At 47.3% G+C, this 27867-nt stretch overlaps 1 protein-coding gene across 4 annotated transcripts in view; it reads left to right on the plus strand.

The window, feature by feature from the left end:
* Nucleotides 1–27867, plus strand: part of LOC119389440 (solute carrier family 2, facilitated glucose transporter member 1) — a 101835-nt gene that overhangs the window by 55641 nt on the left and 18327 nt on the right. Inside the window, exon 1 of one of the 4 annotated variants that reach the window (XM_049414430.1) lies at nucleotides 22752–22866. The exons of 2 other annotated variants lie outside the window; for them this stretch is intronic. In XM_049414430.1, coding sequence (XP_049270387.1) covers nucleotides 22846–22866 — 21 coding nt within the window. In that variant the 5' untranslated portion in view covers nucleotides 22752–22845. Of the gene's footprint in view, nucleotides 1–22751; nucleotides 22867–23349; nucleotides 23691–27867 lie in introns of those variants that run through there. One more of the 4 variants, XM_037656694.2, reaches the window with a different exon arrangement.

The following is a 27867-nucleotide window of genomic DNA, read 5'->3' on the forward strand; positions in this document are numbered from 1 at the left end:
GGGCAAGAAATACCACGCTGGCAGAAAGACTGACGCAGGTCTAACAATATGGCCGCGCCAAAACCAACAAAGACTGGTTGGTTGGTTGGTTGGTCCTCAGTTACTTGGCGCAACCCACCACGGGGGATCGGCCATGAAACAGGCGGTACCTTATTTTAAAAATTAAATTGTTTTACAATACGAATAAGTTTAGGAATGAATGTTTTAAAAAATCAGATTCACTGGTACAATCCAGATGTTAAAAAGGGAAAAAAAAAAAAAAAAAAAAACATTTGAATAGGTTGAAACAGTGAAATGGTGCATAAACTTAACATTCTATTCTTTTTGTTTCCCGTAAAAACTCGCACACGGCTGCGCAAACGTTCCTGTGGCTAAAGCCCATTTCAGTTGCACCAAAGGAAAGAATCACCGGAAGGGATAAATTTAAGCCCATCCTTCGGAGAGGTTGATCTAGCAATCGTTTTCTTTGATTTGTGAACAATCTGCATGTTAAAAAGAAATGATGCAGAGATTCACTCTCGTTGCAGTGGAGGCATAAGGGTGATTGTACCAGACCCGACCTGTGTAGGTAGAAGTTCAGTGGGGGAACTCGGCATCTTATCCTGGTAATTGATACTTCTTCCCTTCTAGTGCAGCACCAACGATTTCTCCATGGATACTTAAGGTGTGGAAACTCAGATGTTGCCAAAGCCGATTTGGCAAAGGTATCCGTCGTTGCAAACTTTTCAAATCGTGCTGCTGACACGAACGCCACCGTCGGCAATATCGAGATTATGGGACCATTATGTGATGCCACCGCAAGTGCATCTGCATATTCATTGAGGGTTAGACCCTTGTGCCCTGGTACCCACACTAAGCGAATAAGGCGATAATGTCTTGGGACAAGGGAATAAAATACTTCTAAGGCATTCGAGAAATTAGGTGCAGTTAATGCAGAGCAGATAGATAAACAATCTGTCAGAATGACAGCTTCTGTTATTGATAGGGGCAATTTACGTAAGGCTAGGACAATGGCAAGCAATTCCGCTTGATAAATAGGCGTAAAGTCGGGTAATCGAATTGAAAAAGACCAATCCAAAGCTGAGGATGCAATTCCCACTCCTGCCTTTTCTTCACAAACTGAAGCGTCAGTCGCTATAACGATGTTGTTTCTAAATGTGACAGGTGGTCTTCCAAAACGGCATTCAGGTACCTATTGGGTAAATGTTTGCATTCTTTAGGAAATATATTGTCGAACTCTATTCTAATTGTTTGAGGAGATCTGTTAAGTACAAGTACTTCACGAAGGTTTACTTGTATTTTTTCCAAAAGCTTTTGTGCGACAATCACTTGTGGGCACCTTAATCTAGACCACTGCTGGTTAAAAAAGGACGTCGGCTCATTGATAAAAACATAAAGTGACCTTCTCTGAGGTGTCGCATATATCTTTAGGAAGGTACGTACGGTTAGAATTTGGAACCGTGTAAGAAGAGAAGGCAGGCGCGCTTCTTTATACAAAATATTATTTGCGACAAATTTAGTAAGCCCAAGACATAATCTTAATGATTCGCGTTCTAGCAGAACCAGTCGTCGAAGTTTGTACGCAGGTGCTCCGGAAAACAAGACGCAGCCAAACTCCAATATCGGGCGTATATACATACAATAAATCATAATGAGCACATCACGACGTAAACCAGATCGTTTACTGCTGACTCTACGAAGCATCCCTACCGCCCGTGCTCCTTTAACTGCCATATTTTCTATATGCGCATCCCAATTGAGTTTTTCAGTATAGATCACCCCTAAATACTTGACTGATTCCACCTGCGGAATGACATCTTGTCGGTAAAGTAACGAAATTTGCACTGGGACACTTAGTGGGAAAACTACCATTGCGCTTTTCCTTATGTTCAAAGATAATTAATGCCCTCAAGCCACGTTTCCAGAGTGTTCATATATATTTGTAGAATTTGATACAGTGTATGTATATCTGCAGCTGAAGCAAAAAATGCAATGTCGTCGGCATATACATACACCTGCACGTCATGTTGTACAGGGATAGTACACAGTAATATATTAAATAATAATGGTGACAATACCGAGCCTTGCGGAAGACCTCTAGTTTGTTTATAGTTTGAAGAAGACACACCATATTGAGAGCAATAAAATTCTCTGTTTTTTAAAAAGGAATATACCCATGCAACGAAGTAGTGTGGTAAATCTACTTGCGTTAGCGAATTTATTAATTTAACGTGTTCTACGCTGTCATAAGCTTTTGTAATATCGAGAGTGACTAAAGCGGAAAAGTGTTTCTTAGAACGAGCTAATTGTATCCTGCTTTCTAAGTCAACATGGGCACACCAAATGGAGTAGCCACGCCTGAATCCAATTTGGCATGGGCTCAAAATCATGTTTTCGTTCAACCAATTTTCTATCCGCATGTGTAAGATTCTTTCGATTAGTTTTACCAGATTAGATGTGAGCGAAATAGGCCTAATGTTATCTAAAGTGAATCCAGCTCCATGCTTTTTTAATAAAGGAATTATTTTCGCCATTCTCCACTCAGGCGGGATCCATGAATTTCTAATAGAGTGGTTAACTATTGCAAGTAAATCCTGGGGCGAAACTTTATGTACAATTTTTATTACCGATGCGGTTATGCCATCAGGACCTGGCGCAGCATTGGGCAAGATGTTCACTACTTGTGCTAGTTCCGAAGCTGTCACTTCTTCAAAGTCGTCACTTTTGACAGGGGACCGTGAGTGGAATGAACACGCAGCCGTGAAGCGACTTTCAAGACCTTTGGCAATATTTTCCAGGAAACTAGACAACTCAATTGGCGTGGAGACTACCGATTCGATGTTAATTGGTGACGGAATTACTTTTTTGGCTTTAAGGAAATTAAAAAGGGGTTTCCTATTACCAGGCTTTGAAAGGAACTCTGAACGTTGGTTATCGTGACAATCCTTTGCAGTGGCGACTGTTCGTTTAAAAACCGCAGCCGCATACTTATAATCCCTCCAATTTTTAGGACATTGGTTGTAGAGCAGTTTACGCCACGCAGCTTTTCTTAGTCTGTAATCCCGTGTACAATCCGAGTTTTGCTCGATGCGGGCTCGTGCTCGCCGCAGTTCATCATCCAGGTGGCAATATCTATTGAGCAGATAGCTCTGCAGGAGATTCACAACGGACAAGTCAACATCAAATTGCGCAAGTTTAACCATAATCAGTGTGTGGCTGACTACGTCAAAAGCCTTGCTCAGGTCACAGTAGAGTACGTCAACCTGTCCTCTCTGAGAAATAGGTGTGGAGATCTGCGTCATGAAACTAGCAAGATTTGTGGTAGTTGAGCGGCCAGCGAGAAAACCATGTTGATTAGGAATCAATGAGCTTTTAACACTAAAAGACAATATTTTGTGAAGAGCCAGCTCGAAGATCTTTGATGTGGCACATAGTAGAGAAATCGGGCGATAATTAGAAACATCTGTTTTAGAGCCCGACTTAAATACTGGGAAAACACGAGCAGTTTTCCACATGCTAGGAAATGTGGAAGTGTCCAGGCAGTTATTAAATATCGTAGTCAGTACTGGGACAAATATACTACTATAAGCTTTTAGTATGGCGGAGGGGATGCCATCTGGGCCACATGATAAGGATGGTTTTAAGCACTTAATGCATTCGCAGATAAGATTTTCATCCAGCGACAAAGCACTGGGTGAGCGAACTGCCTTAGGCGGTCTGATATCAGTGCTAGAGTCTGAGGCCTTATAAACGGATGAGAAATGTGCGGCAAAACAGTCAGCGACGGCATGCACTTCTACCCCATTTGAGTCTAGTAGTCTGAAAGACTCTCCGCTTTTGCTGGACCGTTTACGTACATACTTCCAAAACTCAGCTGGCCTGTCAGAAGCGCTTTTTTCTAAGAATTCAATATACGAACTATGATCCCGTTTATATAGGCGTTTAGCGAGAGTTCGAAAAAAGCTGAACTCTTCCTTCCACTCGCTCGATGGAGAACATTTAGATTTCCTGTGTGCGCGATCTTTATGCTTCAGTGCACTGATAAGTTCAGATGAGAACCAGTGGGGATATTTACGTTGTTTATGTGTGTATTGGGGAATAAAATTACGCATGCTGCTCAGTACAAGCTCCGCAAACTGATCAACCTGGTCATCAACATTTGGTTTGTCAGTAACCTGTGACCAGTCAACGGTGGACAAGTAATGATACAGGCCCGTGTAATCACCTCGCTTGAAAGCAAATCTTGGACATCTGTTTACATAACTGCTGTAGCTCGTTGTTTCGGCTGATGCGGATAATCTTACGTTAAGTGGTGGGTGGAATTTGTCAGGACGTACAAGAGAGATGCTGGAGCGGGAAACTTCAAGGGGTTGATCGTTTGACACACACAGGTCTAAGACGTTGCCACTGGAATTGACGACTGAGTTATGTTGCAGTAGGGAATTAAACGCCAGAAAGTCCAAGAGCAGGCTGCACCTTTTCTCAATGAAATGATTGTAATGAGAAAAGGTAAGTGTACTCCAGTCAATTCCAGGTACATTGAAATCCCCAAGAACAATAATTCTGTGTCCACTATGAGAAGATATCACAAGTTCAATAGAAGACATCACATCATGAAACGAGGCAGGGGAAATGCTGGGTGGGTGCTGAGTATAATAATAATAATAATAATAATAATAATAAAAAGCCGGCAGATCCCACGCATTGTGGGAATCGATGTAATGCGAAGCAGCCAGCAAAGAGCTGTATACGTCGTCTTGTATGTCATTGAGGAAAATGCGTGTCATGGTTTTCATGTTAACGCCTATTATTTATGTTCGTCACACAGTAACGTCGCGCAATACCAACTTGGGGGTCGATCAACCTAGAGAAATGGCCGCCAGGGCACCATGAGCGTGGCACGTAAGTCATGCTGTACATGACATGCGTGTCATGACTTTCATGTTAACTCGTGTTATTTATGTTCGTCACACGGTCACGTCGCAAGATACCAATTCCGGTGCATATCAATCTAGCGAAACGGCCGCCAGCGCCCCATGAGCGTGGCACGTAAGTCATGCTGTACATGACATGCGTGTCATGATTTTCATGATAACTCGTGTTATTTATGTTCGTCACACGGTCACGTCGGAAGGGACCAATATTGGTGTATATCAAGCTAGCGAAACGGCTGCCAGCGCACCATGAGCGTGGCACGTAAGTCATGCTGTACATGACATGCGTGTCATGATTTTCATGATAACTCGTGTTATTTATGTTCGTCACACGGTCACGTCGCAAGATACCAATTTCGGTGCATATCAATCTAGCGAAACGGCCGCCAGCGCCCCATGAGCGTGGCACGTAAGTCATGCTGTACATGACATGCGTGTCATGATTTTCATGATAACTCGTGTTATTTATGTTCGTCACACGGTCACGTCGCAAGAGACCAATTTCGGTGCATATCAAGCTAGCGAAACGGCCGCCAGCGCACCATGAGCGTGGCACGTAAGTCATGCTGTACATGACATGCGTGTCATGATTTTCATGATAACTCCTGTTATTTATGTTCGTCACACGGCCACGTCGCAAGATACCAATTTCGGTGCATATCAATCTAGCGAAACGGCCGCCAGCGCCCCATGAGCGTGGCACGTAAGTCATGCTGTACATGACATGCGTGTCATGATTTTCATGTTAACTCGTGTTATTTATGTTCGTCACACAGTCACGTCACAAGATACCAATTTTGGTGTATATCAAGCTAGCGAAACGGCCGCCAGCGCACCATGAGCATAGCATGTAAATCATGCTGTACATGACATTCGTGTCACGATTTTCATGTTATGACTTGTCATTTATGTTCGTCATACAGTCATGTTACGCCATACCAATTTTGGTGCACATTCGATTAACCAAGTGACCAGGAGAGCACGAAGTCGTAGGCGGCTAGATAGATAGATAGATAGATAGATACGGTCAAAGTCGCAGAAGTTCGCTAAGAAATGCTTCGCATTTAATAATAATAATAATAATATAATAATAATAATAATAATAATAATAATAATAATGAACATTGAATTCACTTCTACAGGCACGCGTAAGATATTTCTCAGACGATGTCTAAGCACGCATTCACACGCAGTCATAGTGCAAGGCGCATGTGCGTGCTGCCAATAGCCGTCGTTCTCGAGCTGTAAGGCTGCGCGATAAACCAATCGCAGTTTTCCCCCGTCGTCCTCGAGCAGATATCTCGACGACAAGAATGCCGCGCGCAATTAATATTTCTTGTCTTCGTTCCAAGTGAGCGCGCAGCGCAAACAAGCGATCGAGTTAATTGCACCTCGCCTTTCTCTGACGTTATTCCCCGGTGGTATCGTGCAGTACAGCCGGAGTCACGAAGGGGATGAGCGATGCTAGGTGATGACAAACACACACACACACACACACACACACACACACACACACACACACACACACACACACACACACACACACACACACACACGCACACACGCACACGCGTACACGCGCGCGCGCACACACACACACACACACACACTCAAACGATACAATAAAGAAGTCTTCAGAAGAAAATACACATGAAAAAACAGCAAGCAGTCAGTCTTCCGTGTGTTTCTGATACGTGGTAACGTGAGCAGCTTGCGATAGATGTTGCAGGTTCTCGCGTAAGCTTTGTTTACAGTCTGTGTCGCATTCACAAGGCATTATGCACACATTATCGGCTGCAGTGACTCTGGTCTTAATTTCGATCACTTTCAAGTGCCAGAAACACCTCAACACATATTTCGCACCTAAGCAGTGCACGCACGGGAACGACGGAAACTGGGATCGTCTGTTGCACCAGTTTACAATACAGCCTTATCGCATGAGCTTTTGTTAGGTTCTCGGACTGACGCCAACAGGGCAGCTGTGGTCATAGGAGTGGCTATATGAAGTGGCTGAGGAAAAACTTGCCGTGTCAGCGTAACGCCACACATGGGTGTGCGCAGGGTTGTTCATTAGGCGGGGCCAAGTACCACCATAGCCCCCCCCCCCCCCCCGCATATGACGCCACAGATGCAACCAGGTGCCTTTCATCTCGTCACGCGAGGAATTGGCCTTGGCAATGTCAATCCACCGAAATTACTTGTATTACTTGTGAGCTAACCCTTAACGCGCTGCAAGACCGGAAGTGTCTGCATTCGAGAAGCACGGAAGATTTAAAAAAAAAAAAGCAGAGGTGTCATAGCGCTTTGAACAAAAGACCCTGCGTGACGTCTGCAGTAAAAGATTGCCTTCCGAGCGCTTGGGAACAAACGCGTCTGTTTCTTTTTCCTTTTTTTATGTATATATTTTTTCCACTCTGTTTCTATCTCTGTGTGCGTCAGCCCTTTAGCGGCGGTGGGACGGTGGTATTATTCAGTCACCAAGGGCGAAATCGCGCAGTTCTTGTGCACGCCGCGCTTATCGCGAAAGCACCAGGTCCAGGGAACTTTGCGTCCACTGGATGACATGCCTCTTGAATTTCCTTTGCGGCGCATCGCGCGCGCTAGAAAGCGAGCCATTTGCGCGCAGATATAGGTCTCTCATGTATGTAGTACGAACAAAATGAAGCGAAAACAATAAAAACCTTCCCAACGCCTTGGCAGGGAAGCTGGCCGAAGCGGCTTGTTTTCTTCCACGGATGTTCGCGCGGCAGCAGTGCTTAGGTAACGTGTGTGTACGCATACATGACACGTGTTCTCTATGTGTTCGGTCAACGTGCGCTCTCTATATGTGGCGTAGCTAGCATTCCGTGGTCCCTCGTCACTTGCGCCACGACGGAAATTGCGCACGCGGCATGCGCATTGACAGAGGACGGATGTGTATAGATGATGGATGTGTGGCAGATCAGCAGCCACGCTGTTCGGCTCCGACTGCAGGGGCCCAGTGACACGCTGTAGTAAGTTTCCGCTGTCGCTCAAAGCAACGTTTAGGACTTCCCTTTCAGGACCGGCGCGCTTGATCTTGCGTACTCGCACTATATCGCTTGCCCTGAGTATGCGACTGTGTCCTTACTAAGAGATATCTGGTGGTTAATGTCTGTCATTTAGTGTTTAAATTGTATAATATTGAATTTCATTATTTTTTTCTTCTGGAAAGCTTGCCGAGAAGTGACAGTTCGACTGGGCACAGACAGAAAATATTTACGCGCAGCAGAGCGCTAGTTGCAACAACGAATTTATTCTATCTTCCACGGAATAAATACGGGGAGATAACCAAAAGGGAAGGCGTGGGCAAGGGGGGTGGGCTCAAGCAATAACAAATGTACAAGCAATAACAAGCAATTTTGCACAATAGGATAATCAACCGATGCCAAACCGCCTAGTCATATATGGTGAAATTGTTGCTCTATCCATCTTCAAATATGCTAAACCATCAAGCCCGGTCTTCAAGATTGCCGAAACGCTGACACTTAATTTCACCGCCGAATCGCTTCTCCAAACGAAAAAAAGAAAGACAGCGCGCAGTGGCCTGCAGTTTTAATAAATAACGAGACTATTCGTATGCAAATCTGCTGGATCTCGACGGCCTTGCATTCGGCGACCGATTACAGCTTGGACGTGCTGCGCGTGTACCTCATTCTTTCTGTAGATCGGACTTCTCACGAAACAGCACGAGCAAGATAGACATCACTGGCAACTGCGTAATATGTCGCAGTCGTCGTGTCTTCAGAAGACGTTTCGGCTCGTCTAATAGACTGCTCTCACGGGGTAGCATAATTACTCCTGTAAATGCGCTCTGCAAGGCGTCGCGAAACCCAGCTCAGCGATCTAAGGACGTCGACTCCTGTACCCAAATGGCCGCGCTTCAACGCGCGACAGCGCCGCAACTGAGTGCTGCCGACGTTTGAAACTGCCGCAAATGACACGCGCAGCTGATGAGGCCGGCGGGACGCATTCGTGGTGTTTTTTTTTTCTTTGCATTCTTTTTAAATCGTTTTGCGAGCACAACTTCGTCACACCGTGCGTCAGTTTTTTTCCGTCCAAGCGCAGTTTAGGGAAGGTGGGGGGGGGGGGGGGGGGGCAGGCAGGCAGGAACGACCTGCTGAGCGCAATTGATGTGTTATTTTCTCGCTATTGGCTTTACCGACTCGTGCAGTTTACGAAAGAGCACCTCGTGACGTTGTACTGACGTGGCCACTGTTGCGAGATCGTCCCGCCTTCCATTCCTCGTTAAATGGTGGCGGCAGCAGCGAGGAAAGGAAGACTTTGCGCAGAACTCAAGTTTACGCAGACTTCCTAAAGCATGCAGTGCTGTGGACGCTATAGATCTGGCGTCACCCGATATGACGACTGCGGGCAGTTCTGTCAGTGCATCATCGGCCGAGACGACTCAGTTTAGTACGTCGTAATGGATCTAGGGAGCGCCCCGATATAATCGCTGTAGTAACTCGATGCTGCTTTCCGCTGCGCAGTAGCGAGCGTCCGTGCAGGCCGCGTAGCTTCCGCTGCGCTGCACGGTTTCGTGCGAGACGACGTTTACACGTCGACGAGAAAACGGCGTCGGCGGCCATTTAAGAGCGGGGGAAGAATCGTGGCCACTTAGCGGCGCACTAGAAGGGCGACTGCGCTGCCTCTACGGAGGTTACAAGCGCGTCGGGCCATAGAAGGCGGCCTCCGGTCTCGGTCGCCTTGGGCGCCGCGGGGACGCCCTCGCCTCTTGATGCGTCGCGCGGTGCGTTTAGCAGCGAAGCTGATCTGATGCTGAGATACTGGGAGCCTTTTGTTCCGCGATACGAACAGGCATTCGCGGGCTCCCACTCATGTTACTTAAAAGCTATCTCACGCACAGATGTCAGTTTGTTTCGATAAATGATTTAGTATCAGATAAGAAAAATATAATTTCAGGGGTACCACAGGGGAGCATTCTTGGCCCTTTATTGTTCACTTTATATATTAATGATATTGTCCATATCTCCCCAGAAGTTAAGTTTATTATCTATGCAGATGACACGAGTATATTTGTCCCATCAGCATCAGATGCTATCCTTTCTAAGAAAGCTAATGACGTCTTACAGAAGTTAGACAACTGGACAAGTAACAATAAGTTAAAAATAAATGCAACTAAAACAAAAGCCGTAGTTTTTCATTCGAAAGGTCAACAAGTGACTTTGGAGAATAACATTGTATTTAGAGGCTCAGATATAGAAATAGTGACGTCAGTGAAAGTACTTGGGGTACATTTCTCCAGTTCTTTGCAATGGGATGATCACGTCAATTATATTCAATTAAAATTAAGCCGGATAACTGGAATATTCAGCCGTATCCGGTACCTCATCCCCAACTCGGTGAAGTTATTGATATACAAATCACTGTTTAGTTCTTATCTTAGTTATTGCTATTTGGTTTGGGGAACAACTACAGAAACAAACTTAACAAATTACTGAGAATACAGAAGAAAATACTGAGGCTGATAGACAACGCTATAGTTCTAGCACCTAGCGACCCACTGTTTAAAAATATAAGATAATCAAAGTGAATGACCTATATCAATACAGACTACTACGAGAGTACTGTCTTAGCTGCAAACGCTCAAACTCTTTGTTTACAGATATGGCGAATCTTTGCTTAAAGGAAAAGGCTTATGAAACTAGAAATACAGAAATGTGGAACGTTCCTTACTTTCGTACTAATATGGTTTTCAGATGCTTCGATGTACTCTTCCGCGAATTCTAAATAATTACATTAGCAAAGGTATAGATGTGTCTCATTTAAGTGTTGCTGAATTAACGGCTCTTTTTGTTGTATAAACAATGTAGCAATTATTTGGGTGCAGAAGATTGCAGCAGGTTTCTTTGTTGTATAAGCTATGTATAAAAAGTGTATGATATGGTGATGTCCTTTCAGCTGCTGCCATTGTTCACAAAGGGGGCGGAGGATCCCTCAAGCCGTCATTACGGCTTTTCCCTCCGCCTCCTGTTACACTGTACTGTGACGAAATAAAGCAATCAATCAATCAACTACCACGATATCAGTACACATCTGGCGGTATGAGATGACGCTAGCGCCATATCGCATAGCACCGCTACTTGTACAGGGTTTTTGCAGAGGGTTCGTCAGAGACCCGCGGTATAGCTCAGGAAGGTGGAGCCGGTCCATTTGTTGTGTTCATATCAGAGTTTCGTGTATATAAGACGGTTGCGTGTGATATATCAGAATTGGCGGGGCTCTGCTGTGCTTGTACTATACAGTCGTCGAACATGAATCCCACTGATGTGGCTGGCGTGCAGTAACGCAAGGCAGTGGTGTTTCTAGATCGCTTGTCCTTCGTCCTACAGCGGACAGAAAGGACGGGCGAATAAAATTACCGATAAGAACATAAAGGTTTACGCCTTGCCCGCTGCGCCTAAGTATCGCAAGCGTGGCTCTGTTGTAGAAAACTCGACTGCCACGCAGAGGGACTGGGTTCAAGTCCCACTCGATCTTGCAATAGATATAAATTTAGGCTGATGCTGCTGCCATTTCTGCAGCATGCAGCGACGCGAAGCCTGAGCCTTTGTACTAATAGAAATAACATACCGCCATATCGGGGCTATTTGAAGGCAGGACCATTCGTGTGCACTTAAACTTAATATGAAGATGTCCTCAAGATGACGGACATTGTGCTGTTCTGTTTTAACTTGGTTGTTGAGGTTGAGGTTTACGTCACCTCGGCTACTCCATTTCTATTATGTCGCGTCGAACAGAACAGCAGCGTGCGGTCGCGCACGTGGTATTTCAGAAGTTCGAATCCACACGGTTCGAGACGATGAAGTTTCCCTTGGCGTAATGACTGCATTGACTTTTGTTCGAGATATTTCATGGCAAAATGCAGCGATATCGAAACTTCGATGTTTGTACCGCAAACACGCGCTGTGAAAGAGTATTTTTACACGAGTGCTCCAGCCTGAATGAAAGGACGAAATCGCAAAGGTCATCCAATCTTATGCGCGCGACTATTAATTGTGAGGACTTTCGCAAAATTGGTGATCTCAGAGAGTGAGGCGGGAAGATTCAAACAGGGAAATGGCACTCGAGTTCAAAGGAAAATTTCGAGGAACTCTTAAACCATTGCTGAGAAAATTCGAAGGTGAAAGCCCCATTGGATATGCATTGAAGACTGCAACCTGACGTCAGAATCCGACTAGCCGTCCGTTTGTCTCGTCGTGCCTCGTTTCGCGCCTGTCGAGCCTCCTCTGTCATTGGCCACCTCTTCGGCCTGCCCCACCGTCCACTAGGCCTTTCCATCGCGCGTCCTTTCCGCGCGTTACTCAGTATCCGTGCAGTATAGAGGCCGAGTCACGCGAACACCGCCTTCGAGCCACACTTGACAGGTCACGTAATATTAGGGCCTCAGATGCCTCATCAAACGCGAAATTCAACCGTCGGCATCAGCGGCGTCAACAAGACTATGCAAAAAGTAATCATCACGTGATAACGTAACCATATGACGTCATCATAACGCCACAGATCGGCAAAATTTTGTGACTTCACCGTAACGTCCCATGATGCCGTCGTCCCATGACATTGTCGCTTGGTCAAATATGGGCGGATCACGAAGGCAGCGCAAAACCACGTTAGGCGCAGAAAGCTTTCGGAAGGGGGCGTAGGAGGATCAGTACATCCACTTTGAAGAAAAAGAAGGTGGCTTTCGCCTTCGAGTCGTCTTACGCGAATGCATAAAAAAAAGCCCCGTGAGTTTGTTTGTTTGTTTTTTTCTTTTTTTTTGTACCGTTTCGTGTCGTCGTCGCGGTTTTCGTTCAAGGTCACGTTCACACGAGACACACAAGCATTTCGCCTTTATAACCTCTCCCGGTCAGTTCCTCGAAACGGAAACGAGATTCTTCCTCTGCAGGCCCCCAGAACCAACACGCCGCGCGATTAAGGATCTGCGTCTCAATTAAGAAGGAACTTTGTTTCACTCGCCAGCGGGAGTGATAAAAAAAAAAGTCACAGTTTCGCCGCAAGGGCGAAGCAATGAATGCGATAGCAAGGAACTAATGCTATACGAAGTGAGGCTCGCCAATGGATACTCTCAGTTTGAACAGCGCTTCTGTTGCAAGGCGGCCGAAGGCGGCCGCCTTGCAACAGGCGGCCGAAGCAGCGAAGGAAACTAGCGTGCTTCAAGTGTCGAGCTGTGACACTTGATAGTTCGCGCTCATCTTCTGTTTGTTCGTTTAGCGGCGTCCCTGAGCTCGAGTGACATTCGTACGCGCCGTAACATGAGCGCGGACATCACGGTGAAAGCGTGAAACATTCCTCTACCCCTCGCCACGAGAAAACCGCGCGAGCAGACAGCGGACGGGCAAGCTTCTCCCATGCGCAAATATAAGAAGCGAGCGAGCTCACCGACGACTTTTAAATGCGCCCGTCGGGCTCCTAGCGCCACCTCGCTGGTATTGAAGAAACGCTTATTATCGCCTGCTGTCTCTGAGTCCGTCCAGCGCTAAATGGTGTGTATATAACGCTCGCCGTTAGCTACGTGGAGGATCTGCGTTTCGTGGCGTAGTGGATAGCGCCGCTCGCTGCGGCCCTGGTTCGATTCCGCGCTTCGGAAGCATTTTTCTGAGTTATTTTTCTGTGGGGACTTTATAGATATATACATACTTATACATATACGGTGCATGACGGCGGCGACGGCGACGGCAAAATCCAGCCGAGACTGTCCATATAATTGCTATCGCAATAAAACAACGAAATGCCTTCTCGCGTAGCAGAGCTGGGGAAGTAGCGCCTGCCTCGCAGATCGCCTGAAGTTGAGATAGCTGAGCAGCGCGCGCCCACGCCAGCGGCTGGAGGGTGGCGCCTCGCTGCGATAGGAAAAGCGCCGACGAAGGCCTGAGGAGGTCAACCCTGAGTGTCCAGTGTGAGCGCTTATTCGGGCGGCTTTTTGCCACACTATAGGCCACGAACACCGTACGAATTGTTAAAAGCTGTTGCAATACGTCAACAACCAAACAAACAAGTTAGCTAATCGACAAGACGATTTTTTTTTCTGACACTGCAATTCTCGTGAATCATCCAGAACAGCGCACCCGTGGAATCGCCAAGTGGTGCACCCGTGGCCTTCCATATCGGAAAGTATGCGCAGTTGCGTGTGTGTGTCTCAGACTTCATTCTCGCTCACCGATCAAGAGTCTGTTTTCCTTGCTAACACATAAGTTCACCATTCACGTGTCTTTTGAATTCGCCGTCTTTCTTTGGTCCTGTAAGAGTTGGCATATTTATATTCATGCGCTTTTCAATAAGCAATCAGTTGAAAGACAGCGCTCGTGTTGTCTCCATGGTCTCCTCTTTGTCCGCGTCCTTTTGCGCTGTAAACCATAAATGAACACCGTAATTGATGAGGATGATGATAAATGAGCAACGGGTGAATCGCTTCAACTTTGCGTTACGCATGTCAGGGCAGTATTAACTGGGACGCTAGTGGAATGAAGAAGGCAGGACAGCTCAGGCTTGGGCAGGAAGGTAACCTGCACTGAACCATCGAAAGGTATATATCCTAATGTTATATTACATTTTTTTTTTCATTTGCCTATACAAATTGTTAAAAACTGTTATAGTACGTCAACAACGAAAGAAACAAGTATATATATATATAGTTAACAGACAAGACGGAATTTCGACCTATTCAAGGATAATTTCACGGCAATAAACGTCCACTTTTTCATGCTCATCGTGAAAATATATATATATGGCGGAAAAATGGCAGTGGCCGTGTTCTTTATTTTGCATCGCGTGTTTTCTTCCGTTTCAGGGCGCATATTTCAACTACGCTTCCATATTGTTTTCAGTCCCCTCTTTAAGTGCAAAGATGCAAAACTTAAAAATGTATAAATTAAACAGGAAATTATTACTTTAAGCAATGTCAATGATTTTTTTTATATCGTGAGATTCATGTACACAACGAGACACGGGTCGTGTAGCCTTAGTTATTGTGCGTACAATGTCAACAAAATACAGACGCCGAAGCAAGGGCTGACGTATTAAGAGTGCATGTATGTGTGAGATGGAACAAACTTTTTTTTTTTTTCAAAATAAAGAAAAACGAACGAGACTGTACTGCTTTGTAAATGCAATAATCTTGAATACGGTACTACCAAAAGGTCATCCAAAGACAGTGCAGGGACAATGACCTTGGTGCTGCTTGAAAATGAGCAGTGTGCATTTTGATGTGCAAACCCGATTCACCAGCGAAGGACGAGCTTAACGACGGAGCACATAGGGAGCACGACGGAGCACAATGCTGAAATGCGTGTAGTTGGGAAATCCTGTGGTCGCTGTCTCAGTATCCGAGACGATTGCGGAACGCACACTGCTTCGTTATAATTTCACGGTGATAATAACTGCCTTAAAAGCGACTAGACACGCTAATACTAAAGCCATGTCAACAAACCGTGTCAGTTTTCGAGGTCAAACGGAAGAAAGGCCTGTTAGTGATATGCCATAGCAAATAGTAGGAAGCGAATACAGAGAGCTTTTAACTGAAATCTTAGAGTAAAAGTGAAAATATATAGTCAGTAGGTTGGCATTATGTAGAACATTCGTCAGAAATTGGCACATAATATTCGCTACAAATTTTTAGTCGTCAATATTGAGGTTGAGACAGAAAAAGGGGCAGGAAAAGAAAGGTGTGGGTGGTCATCGGTTCGCTACCCTGCACTGGGTGTAAGAGGGAACGGCGGAATTTAGAGAGAGAGAGAGAAAGGAATGACGAGGAGGTCAACCAGAGGTATACTCTCCGGTTTGCTACTCTGTACTTGGGAAAATGGGAAAGAAAGCGTAAAAGAACGAAATGAAAGAAGAGGCCACTACAAAGTCATGACTCCGGGTACTACACACCAACATTGTCTGTGAACAGTAACAATTTGCGATTTAGTCCTGTTTCTCGAATAAGCCGCAACAACGCCATCAGAGCGGCTCACGCTGAAGACCGGTTAGGCGAGTGCCCTGAAGAAGAGGAAAATGGAGGTCGTATACTATGTACCTGACCCCTCTGGCCCTTTGGATGACGACTGTACGCCACCTCGCCCTATGTTTAAATAAACAAGGGAGCAATAAAGAGACATTACCTGTATCATTACTCGCGCATTCGTTGAGCATATGGTTATTTCAGTTTGTGTTGGGAGTGCAGAGGGGTAGTCGTGGTAGTTGCCACTGGGCAGCGTTTGCCGAACGGGCGTTCACGGGTAAAAAAATTTCGTTCAGACGGGATGTTGCCATCCTGCGAGAGGTCATTACCTTGAAGCACTCCACGAATTTCTCAGCGCGACCTAAGCGTTCTAGCGCGCGCATCACCTACGTTAGTTTTACGGGCGAAATAAATAACGGAGACACGCACTTACTCCGTCTGTGTTTTGAAAGCAAAAGCCGGAGGCGCACGCTACTCTCTCGCTCTCCAGCAAAGGCAGATATATTTTCGACATCTAGCTGCCACTCGGCTCCCGTACGGCGCATTGACGATTTGCTTTTTGAACGCGCACGCCACGTGGGGTGTGTCGGCCGCTGACCAATGGGAAGACGGGACAACATCGATCGCCGGCCGGCGCTGCAAAGCGGACACTGTGTTTCAAGGGCACCAGCGCCCGGCAGCCGAGCGCGGCTTGGCGGCAAAGGGAGCCGACGGCCCGACAAATAGTCCACGTCTCAGTCCACGGTGCCTGCAACGCTGCAGTGCCATCGACCGGTACTTCTCCCTGCCAGACTGTGTAATCCGCTTTATACTTATGGCTTGCTCACTTTAAGTAGTGGTTTCAGGATGAGAAATAAGCTTATTGCTGCAAACCAGCTCTGCTTCTTTTGGGGGTAGGGGAAAAGGGGAGTGAAGGAAAGGAGATGCCCCCTTCTCGAGAAATGAGCACCCATTGCACCGAGCGCCTGACCGCGGCACTTTCTCTCCCCATTAAAAAAAAAAAAAAAAATCGGTGGGTGCCCAGCGGCACAGGGAATCGAACCCAGTACCTGCCATGCAGACGCTTTAGCCACTCGACCACCGCTGCGGTTATCTTTAACCCCGCCGTGCTCTCTTGGCTCAGAGAAAAAATAGAGAGGGGGAGGGGGTGTTGTGAGGGGGTCCAAGCATCATTTCGTCATCGCCCACACACGCTTTCGTCATCGCTGATGTTACTATCGCACAAAATTTTTGTTGTGTTGTTCGGTGGCTGTGACCTGCTGGTGGTCAAGGGCCCCTTTTGGATTCACATGTTTGTTACTTTTGGTCTCTATAATGAGTTGCGGTGGAGATCTTCGATGCGACTCCAGTGAAACAGAGTGTGTTATGGCTTCTGCTTTGCTGAGTTGATACGCGAAACGGCTGATAATAAGAGACGCTCATGTGTATTTCTTTTTCGTTTAAACTTTCTCACGCTTTTGTCTTCATCGAAACCATTCAAACATATGTACGACGTACAAATTTCTATTGACAACCTCCGGATCAGTTTTAACGAAGTTTTTTATTGCACGATAAAAATGAAGGTCAAAGAGAGGTACGTTTGCTTCTCTTGCGGCTTCACTAATTCTCAAGGAGCGAAGCACATCACGTGACCAAGAACGGTGGAGAGCTTGTGTGCTTGTTCCACTAAAATACCGAAAGATGCTGGGGCACCCGGCCTTGTGCCTACCGATGATCCCGACGAGCAATCGACTACGTGTCTTTCTTTCTTTCTTTCTTTCTTTCTTTCTTTCTTTCTTTCTTTCTTTCTTTCTTTCTTTCTTTCTTTCTTTCTTGCTTGCTTGCTTGCTTGCTTGCTTGCTAGTTTTCTGTTGTTTTCCTTGTGGTGCGTCACACTGTTTTATTTTTTTTTTTTTAGCGAGAGGATCAATCATCCTCTCGCTCTACTAATTAACTCTCGGATGAGCGAGTCACCTTGCGGCTGCAGAATGTGGCAACTCTCTCATCGTAATCATGAACATCGGGAAACGCCACTTCGCTATTCGGTGCAGTAGCGTGAACTGCAATAGGCAGAGGTAAGGCTCCGAGTACGATGCGGTGACATGATTTTTTACCTTAGAGCTAGTATTCTCGCTTCATTTCTTTTGTTGTGCCGTAACAAATCTTACTACTTTGCAGTTATTAAAGCGTCTTAGTGCGCAGCACCGTTTCGACTAAGTCTCTCCATTTTCTCCATTTTCCGAAGTATGCAGGGCATCGGAGCACTAGGCACAGCGTTTGGCTGCTGAAGATATAAATAAGAAAATACGCGACGTGGGCGGTGACAGACTGGAGGCCGAGCGGCAGTGTTTACATAAACAAACTGGGTAGACGCATGCCGGGAGCTTACTCACCGCGCTCTTCTCACTTGGTAATCGATATTGACAACCGCGCACTGCGCTACTCGCGCTGCTCTTTAATGAGTGCCCATGTGAAACGTTCGCTCAGGCATCTGCTGCTCTTCGCGACCGCTGTTGTCTGTGGCTGCAGGATGACGCGAGAAAGAGAGCAGGGAGCGTAATAACTGGGTCTGTGCACTATCCGCAGTTATGACGCATGCTGGTTTGCATCGTCGTTGACCAAGCCGCGCACTGCCCTAGATAAGGCCAGCGCCAGAACGCAATGATCAGCGACGAACTGTGCAAGCTAGGGCGAAGATTACGTCTCGCTGTTTGCGTCAGTCAGTGCTAAAAATGTTTAGAGCGGTCAGCACCTTCTGCCCTCAGTGATCCGCCTTCCGAAAAGCGGTTGGACTTTTCCTACCTGCTCGCGCGCGTTGCTCGTCAGTCAGCACTGGTCAAGGGAAACGAAACAGGATGGCTGGTCGAAGATGCTCGTGGAGAGGAAAAATCTGAATGTGACCACCGAAAAGTTCTGTCCTGCTGGTTAGGCGTGTGATATAGCCGACTGTACACCAAGAAGGGAGAAATAGAAAAGGTGGATGTCATCGAATAAGTAAACTAGCTGTGGAAAATTGGATGTTTAGGCTTTTATTTTTTGCTGGCTCAAAACTCAAGTTTAGAAAGCAGTGAACGTAACGAAAGCATAGTTGTTTGCTATCTTTTGAAAAGCTTTACGACATCCGTTTAAAACTTTCAAGCGTCGGATGTTTCGCCTCATTGCTTTAGTTTCGCGCAGTAAAAACCATTCTCGGCGTGTCCGACGTATGTAAAGAAGGTGTAAACCTGTAATGTCTGTAAGGTAAGTGCTTAGTGTTGGTATCTTGCAGTAGTTTCAGCACCTTTTTAACGCACTTGGGATGATATCGCGGAAAGCGACATGCAGATTACTGTTCAACTATGCATTCCCAGATATCGGTTTCCAGTGGCTTGTTCCGGTTTATCACTCGCACGTAGTTCGGGACGGCCGGGGACTGTGTAACGTGGCCCCGTCTCGACGGTCTCTCATGGCTACGCATGTTTGTTGACCATAATGGCGACCAGGAACCTCTGATGTTTGCATGGATTCAAATGACTTCCCACCTCACAGAAACCCGGGGTCCATTGGGAGGCCCTTGTGAAGCGCACGTCAGCGCTTCATTGTCATTTTTGCATTCATTGTGGAGCTCGTTGCCCCGCCACGGTGGCCTAGTGGTCATGGCACTCGACTGCTGACCCGAAGGTCGCGGGCTCGAATCCCGGCTGCATTTTCGATGGAGGCGAAAATGTCTGAGGCCCGTGTACTTAGATTTGGGTGCACGTGGTGACCCCAGGTGGCCGAAATTTCCGGAGCCCTCCACTACGGCGTCTCTCATAATCATACCGGGGTTTTGGGACGTTAAACCCCACATATTATTATTGTATGTTTTTTCTTTCTTTTTTTTTATAACTCCACGGGACGGAAACTTGTTGCTGTCGTTCTTGCTGATAATTGTAATCCGGTTTTCTTTGTCGATTTTCACTCGTCCCATCGACATGCTGGCGGCTGCGACTTTCGATCAGTTTGTATTTTGATCGTACGTTTTACATGAAGCTAACAATAGAAAAAAATGGCATTCAGTTTAGAAGCGTTTCCGAGCCTTGAATACTTTCGTAAAATTCTGCATGCGCAGTCATTTAGAAAGTAATGAGCATGGACAGAAGGCGGAGCGGCACTTTGACTGGTAGTGTTCTTCCCCTCATCGATTTCGTAGCGATACCTCCTCAGATGATGTTTCTTTTCATATTCCATTCCACCAGCGTCATCAAAAGGGTCAGCCAGCCGTGAAAGGCGACCGAGAGTTGCGTAAATTTGAGAGGAAGGCGTCGATACAAGATCGGGGGCCCTGTTGTCCCGCGACCACGGGTGGTTCTTGAGAACCCAGGTCGAAAACGCTATCTTCACCTTTTCTCGAAGACACCGGGCAGACGTTGCAGAGAGGATGAGGGCGACGGTTCCATGCATGATGTGCGCGCGGCTCGCATACGTGACCGCCCGGAACTCCCGCCGGGAGCACAGCGGAGGCACGTGTAAGCACGCGTCTCTACCTGGCTGCTCCGCGGCGGAGCCCGCTTTTGACGGCCACGATGATGAAATACGGGTCTCAGCGAATTCATTCTCCGGTCGGCTAACGTTTCGGCTTGCTCGTGTATATACCGTAGCGTGAGCGAAAGAAAAAGAAATCCTAATCACCACGCGGTTGCTCGCGCACAGCGGCCCGGAGAACATTAATAACTGCCACGGCGGTCGCGTCTATTGCTCTCTCGGCGGCGAAGTAATTGCTTTCAAGCAAAGAAAACATCGGTGTGGAGAGGAGGCGGCCTTGAAGAGGCTTTGCCGAGGCCGTCGTGCCTCAGCAGCAACACCGCGGCGGCTACACGGCCGCGCCGTGTAGACACGGTGTAGAGTTCGGCGGCCGCGTGGCCAAAGCGCTCAGCCCCTTGTTGGCGAGTCATGCTGCCACTGCGGCTCGTACACTGCTGCGGCAGATAAGTGCCCAACGCGGCCTGTTATCACTTCGAGATCGCAACGCCATGCTCGTCTGTATGCACACGGGAGAGTATAATTGCGTACACAAGTTTTCCAACAACGATAGCCCCGCTTTTTTTTAAGCGATGACAGCGAGCGGACGCTCGGTGATGTTGAATAAAAAAAATTAAAAAAAGTGGGTGGAAAGGGGATCCACAAACGTGCTCAGTGGGGCGGCCTCCTCGTCTCGAAAGTAAAACGTGCAGTTGCTTACGTTTGTCTATTCATCTTTGAAGGGCGCCTTGAACTCTGGAACTTGCTAACGAGCGATGAGAACACGTCGCGGGTGTGCGGCGGGCTGTTCATGACGTGAGTTCCGGCACGAACACCGCCGCGGTCGCACCGATGTTCGTTTCTCGAAAACTTGTTTGCTGTTTCCGCGGAGAGCACGTAGACCACCGCGCGCTTGACCGCAACCGTACGGCTTCGCCTGCACAATTGTAGCTGTATATATAGGCGGTCAAAAAGACTTGTCCTCATTTGAGTTTGAACGCTTACTCTGCAGCTTTGCGTGCTAATTAAAACAGGTACGTAATAGCGTGGGAATGATAAATAATTTTGGCCTGCAGAACATTTTTGTTTTCTGCGCGAGCTTTCTAGCATTTCGGCCGTATGGATTCGCGGCCGCAAGTGCCAGGATCGAACCCGCAACCGCGGGCTCGGTAGCGATGACACTGCTCAATACACTACCTCAAGGGATATTTGAGCGCCTAAGAGCACCAAAAAGCTTCAAATAACTTTAGCATACACGTTCGCGAATGCTGCAGTCGTGCACATGCTGACAGCGACTGCGTGGCTGGGGTAATCAATCGCGCACCATTTCTTTCGTTTCTCTGTAACGGCCGCTCTTGTCAAATGTGTACAGGACCGGCACCTCGAGTTCCTGAGGCGTTTCTCGTTTCGCAAAGGTGGCTCCTGTTGGCGGAGTCGTATGCCAGCGACACCTGACTCCCCGTATCTCCTACGCGCACCTGACGACTGTGGGCGGAACCCGCGAGCGAACATTAGCGCGTCGTTAGCGGAATCGCACTGCAAAGGAGTTCATCACGAATGGCTTAGGCGTGGCTGTATAGCGACACTAGTGACGCACCAGCGTAAGATACTATGCGGTTCAACATCACCAATCGTGCTTTGAGGAAGCCACCAGTAGCGTAGTCATTTCATGAGTGGCTTTTTCCTGTTCTCCTTGGCGTTATGAGTCGAGCATTTAGTACATCGATATTTGATTTGCTGCTTATGCTGAATCTTATACTGTGCAGCGTCAGAAGTCCGCCCGTGCATGAGCCAAGCCTTTGGACAAGAATAATAGTTTAGCCACATTTGTTTTCAGCGGCTTACGATTTGTCGCTTTCTTCGCAGCTCAATACATTCACCTTCGAGGTTGATTTTAGGATTTGACATAATTTACAGTATCAATTGTAATGGTTGTCAGATAATTCCCTTTTTGAAGTTCGTTATAGCCGGATGTCGCTGTATCTAGGGGACGCCGCGCGGATGGTTTTCATTCGCTTCTACAATGAGTGACGTGACGTAACGGCCGGCTATCGTTGCTCAGATTTCTTGAAACAGTCAACGCACGCGCTGACGTTCGCGAGACGCTCTCGCGTGCCGAGCGGAAACTCGGTCGCACGCACGTAGACCGCAACGAGTGAGAGCTGCCTCGCTATCAACATGTCTCGCCTCCGCCGCAGCCGGTTTCATGTTGAGAGGGATCCGGCAAAACAGGAAAGCGCGACGTAGCGGCGTGCAAGCAAGCGCGGGCCACACGCCACGCTAAGAATAAAACGTGGCGGCGGGGGCACGGCCGTGACGTGTACCGACGCGTGCTCGCCAGCCAATGGCGGGCCTCCGCGCGCCGCACACCTCCCGGTTCATGTTGCCTGCCAGCCGGTCGACATTCCCGCTCGGTGCTACGCACGTCCGGTCGTCTGCTTCTTCTTCTTCCTCGGTCATCTTCCGCCCATGCCCTACATCCGAAGAGCCGTGAGTAAGCTCTCCTCTTCCCCAACACGTCTGGGCGCGCCGAGAAAGGGCTTTCTTTTTTTTGTTTCCCCATTTTTTTCGGCGAGATGCTCGGACGTGCACACCTGTAACGCACCAGGTGGCGCGACAGATATTTCAAAATGCGTGACGAGCAGTTTGCGCGAACTCGCTGACCCCTGGGGCCGGAAAAACCACGGTGACAGCCTTCACAAGCTCAATGTTGTCTAGCTGACCAGCCAAATCGCCTCCAGAGATAGTCGCATTTTTTTTTTTTTTTTTTTAACTAGATCAGATTTCACTGTGGTCGCTGTCGCCACTCCCGAGGCCAACAGGTTGAGACGTGGCCGCCTCTAGAGCACGTAGGGACGGTTACACTGTGCACGCGCCGAGGGTGTATCGCCGTCACATACTTTCCTCTTTAGCCGCCGAGGAGCTGAGCAGACTCGGGCAAAGCCGTGCCGCCTGCTAAACTTAGTGGGAGCTCGTCGATGAAACGGAAGGATCGTCTTCGTCAGAGTTGTTCACCACCGTCGCTTTGTTCTTTCCCTTGCGGCGTCTGTGCTGCTGCCGCGTCGGCGACGCATCGGGTTATAGGTGTCGGGTTGTTGGGTGTCGTTGCGAGCCAACCAGTCGACACTCGGCCACCGTCGCCGCAGCCGCCACCGTTGAGTCGAGCCTGTGCAGCCGCACCCGAAGGCGCGTGCCGAATCCTATAGACACCTCTCCGGGACTCTGACGCCGATTCTGCGATGGTCAGACTCGATAACGCGACCCTCGACGCAGCCCGCCTCATCCCGGTGTGGCAGAGGACTCCAGTTCGAGCTGTGAGTCATATTTTAATTCGCATTATAAACCTAACGACGTATATTGTTGGATACCGGGAGCACTTGTCGGTCATTTTTCGCAGGCCGAACACGTCATTCGTACGAGCAGCATTGCAGGTTCATAAAACTTCTGTCACACGCCGACAACATTGCAAAGACCAGAAAATATGCGCTCGACAGGCGAGTGTACGTACTGCATTAACTCTGTTTGAACGCTGTGAACTCCACAATATATTTCGTAGCAGCCGCTGGACGAGTGTTCTAAAGTCAGTTGCTACATGTACACTCCAGTTAAATATAAAAACAGTATTAATAAATTAACGCAGCTGGCGGAACGATAGAGTTGCGAGACCGGCGCAGCGCGACTGCGATCGTGCCGTTTGTCGAAGCAGACGAATGCGCTATACAACGCAGGTCTGTGGACTCGTCTCGACAATGCTTTTTTTTTTCTATGACTCTAACGATGGATATTATAGGCGTTAAGTGTCGGTATACATGTTCGTCTATTTATGAAATTCTGGCCATTCAGCATTATGCTGTATGAAGCAATTATCGCAGATTAAAACAGCCTTCAATTCATACCAGTCCTCGAAAATTCAAGAGGATATAGTTGAGTCCTCTGGCCCAACCAGGGAGGGATTGGGGGGGGGGGGGGGATCATACATCCTAGAATTTTTCACTTTTGCATGTGTATATGCGCACGCACGAGCGCACATAATGTATATTTGGACACAACCCCCCCCCCCCCCCCCCAGAAAAAAAAATATGGCTGCGCTCCTGGTGGGGTCGTTTTTACGAGTTAAAGATACCTTAAAAAATAAATTGTGGGGTTTTACGTGTTACACCCACGATGGCATTACGACTCGACTTGCCGTAATGGAGGACTCGGGATTGATTTTCACCAAATCCAAGCTCACGGGTGTTGTTGCCTTTCGTCACCATCAAAATGGGGACACCCTGGCTGGGAATCGCGCCCGTGCCCTTAGCTGCTAAAAGCTAAGGGCTTTTAGCAGCACCGTGCATGCGGGTATGCACGCTGCTGAACTTACGCTTGCGGCCACGAAGTCCGGCGGCGCTGTTCCTCACGACGCTACCAGTTCATAGAGGCATTTGCTCGCCTACTATAGGATTCACGCTTGCCAGAGGAGCTCAGCAAAGGCCAATTTTGAAATGAATTTGAACTTTGCGGAATGTACACGTAGCTGCATAATGTGCAACAAGTGTCCACACACACACACAATATATATATATATATGTATATATATGTATGCAGCACACGTGTTTTATATATGCAGCACACGCGACGCTCTCGCGTGCCGATTAAATGTTACGATATGCAACATTTAAGCGCTCCCCTTGGAACAAGTCCTGTGCCATATCTGGCCATAGGACACGATGTGACAGCGCATGCGGTCCTCACTCAGCGTTGCCCTGACAGGAAGTACTTACTACCTGGCTAAAACAAGCGCTTGTACAGATGCGCGCGCCATTTCGCAATGCTGTCTCTTTTTTGTGCAATCCGCAGCACTTGAAGCGATTGTTTAAATAACGCAGTAGAAGTGCCGTAATGCAATCCAGCGTTGGTTCCCCTAAGCGTGACTTCTTTCACAGAAGCGGTGAGGTAGGTACTTAGCTCCATGCCTACAGCGCACGACGGCAGAGCGAAGTGGCAATCGCTGCATGAGTACTGCCTTTAAGGCTCGTTAACACCTGCCTGCGACTAGCACCGGTCGCGCTGACCAAGTTAGTCGCAAAGCGACTGCTTTGGCTCAGTCGCTCGCTGCTCGATCTTTCAGTTCTTTCAGTCGCAAACCTCTGAACCAATCAGATGCGCGAACACAGGACGTAAGCTTATTTTGCGGAGCAATAGCAATGCGAGCAGACGAAATTCTCGTGACGCGACGGGTATAAGTCGCACGCAGGTGTGAACATCAGTCGCGTTTCTGTCGCCAGTCGCAAAAGGTCGCGCAACCGGAGCTAGTCGCAGGTGTGAATGAGCCTTTACGGTACACGCAGCATCCTTCTATCTTTAGCACGACTCTGCAGCTCGTTGCTGCCGTTTGCGTTTCTGTCTTATCGCTAAACTTAGATAAGCCGCATGGTGTTTCTTGCGTTAGTGGTGTAACTGAACGGAAGGAGACGTTCGTGTTTCTCTCAAGAAATGCACGGTTCGCGGCTAGTGCAAGCTGAAACCCTGCTTCGAGAAGGTCCATGCAAAGTTAATAGAAGCATTTCTGTTTTGCCACCCTGGCGCTCGGTCAAGATCCGGTGTACACCGGTTTGCACAACCGTTATCGACAGAACAAGGAATTCGCGTTTGTGTACGCCTGAAAGGTGGCCGAATCGAGTATGGGAGTTTTATAGCTCTTACGTGGCGAAATGTCTGCTTCTGAGACACTGAGCCATCGCGCCGCCTCGACTGAGATTTTTATCGTTAACCGAGAGGATGAATACCCTCAGCGAAAAGCACGCATGCATGTTTCGAAAGGGACAGCCTGCGTCGTCCCAGTAAACCATGAATGTCCATTAGATATCCATAGAATGCTAGTCTCGGGATATTCAGTACATCTTCTGGATATCTACATTTCTCCGTATGACATTTCACGGATGTACTATAGATAATCTAAAATGCACCCGGATAACGCTCTCAGTACGTTGTATGGATATTAAGGCTGGATGTTCTGTACATTTAAAAGATGTTTTTCGAATAGGCAGCACACAAAAGGGCAACAAATACGCACACATAAAAGACGCAAACACAAGCGCTGACAGCGCTTGTGTTTGAGTCTTATGTGTGCGTATTTGTTGCCCTTTTGTGCGCTGCCTATTCGAAAATCATGGCTCACCAACTAGCCCATCAGTACATATTAAAAGATGTTCATTCCTTAAACTCGCATCCACATGACGTCTAGCGGCTTGTGAGGTGCACTAATTATGGCTCTCAAAAACGAACGCTCGACAGACTGTAGGCCACAATACTTTTCGCTCGCTTGAGTGCTCGCTATATGTAATGTTATCACCTGAAAGTAACTGTTGCGAATCACTATTTTGTAAATTTAGTATTTATGATTTTGGAAGTAGGTGTAGGTGTCTCGGCATAAAAGAGCAGTTGTATTGTACTGCCTTCTATGGAGAGCACGCTGCATACCTCCCATTGTCCTTTTAGGTATTAGCACATAACACATCTGATAACACATCAAATGTGCAATACTCTTCTCAGGCTATTGCAATGTTTTGTTACAGACAATGAGTACAATGCATTGCCCCGAAAGATTACTGCACATGCAATCATAAGAGTGTTTCAATACTGGCGAAATGACAAGAGAATGAAGCGAGTCGAAAGTAACAAGGCAGTATCACAAAAGTTTATATGAGCAAAGCAATGCTGTAAACCATAAGAGTACTCTCAACGTGTAAGAACACAGGCTAAATGTCTAGAGAACGCAGATACACTAAAAAGAAATGAGGCGGTATGATAAAAGTGAACGGTGAACCAGCTGAAGACTAAAACCGAAACTGTCTGCCAGCAGTCCCAGCATAAGTCCATAAAAAACAGAAACTGTCCACCAGCAGTCCCAACATAAGTCCAGAAAAAACAAACTGTCTGCCAGCAGTCCCAACATAAGTCCAGACAGGCTCCTCGGCCGAATTAGTGTGGTCTTGTGGGTCACAGGAGGGGCTACTTGATATGCTCAGTTCGATCGCTGTGTGCCTGGATTCAAGTAGAAAGGAAGGTTAAAAAAAATAGAGCCAGTACAGTAAAGGACTCGAGAGTTCATGAAACTGCTTGAACCAGAGAAACTTGTCGCATTGCTCTTTCTATTTTATGCCTTAAAGTGGCTCTCTTGCAAAACACATCAATGGAGCCCCAATTCTATGACTTTGAGAGGGCACCCAAAACTATCCTAAATTGAAAAAATATTAAGATACGCAGAGACTGTCGGTCTTTCCCCCAAAAACTGTGACATGAAGGCGCACTGCTTCAAGAAAAGTAGATTAAATTATTTAAAAAAACATGACAGCTAAGTAACTAACTGGTGGAGGTGAAAGTTAATTATTATCCAATGTAATATGTCTTTTCTCCAGGATAAAATGAGTCAGGGCATTAACTGCAGTGAAGAGTCAAGTACAAAGCTGAAACCTGCTACAAACAGCCTTCCATCAAGGGTGTCAAGTA

The sequence above is a fragment of the Rhipicephalus sanguineus genome, chromosome 4, assembly GCF_013339695.2.
Source record: "Rhipicephalus sanguineus isolate Rsan-2018 chromosome 4, BIME_Rsan_1.4, whole genome shotgun sequence".
NCBI lineage: Eukaryota > Metazoa > Arthropoda > Arachnida > Ixodida > Ixodidae > Rhipicephalus > Rhipicephalus sanguineus.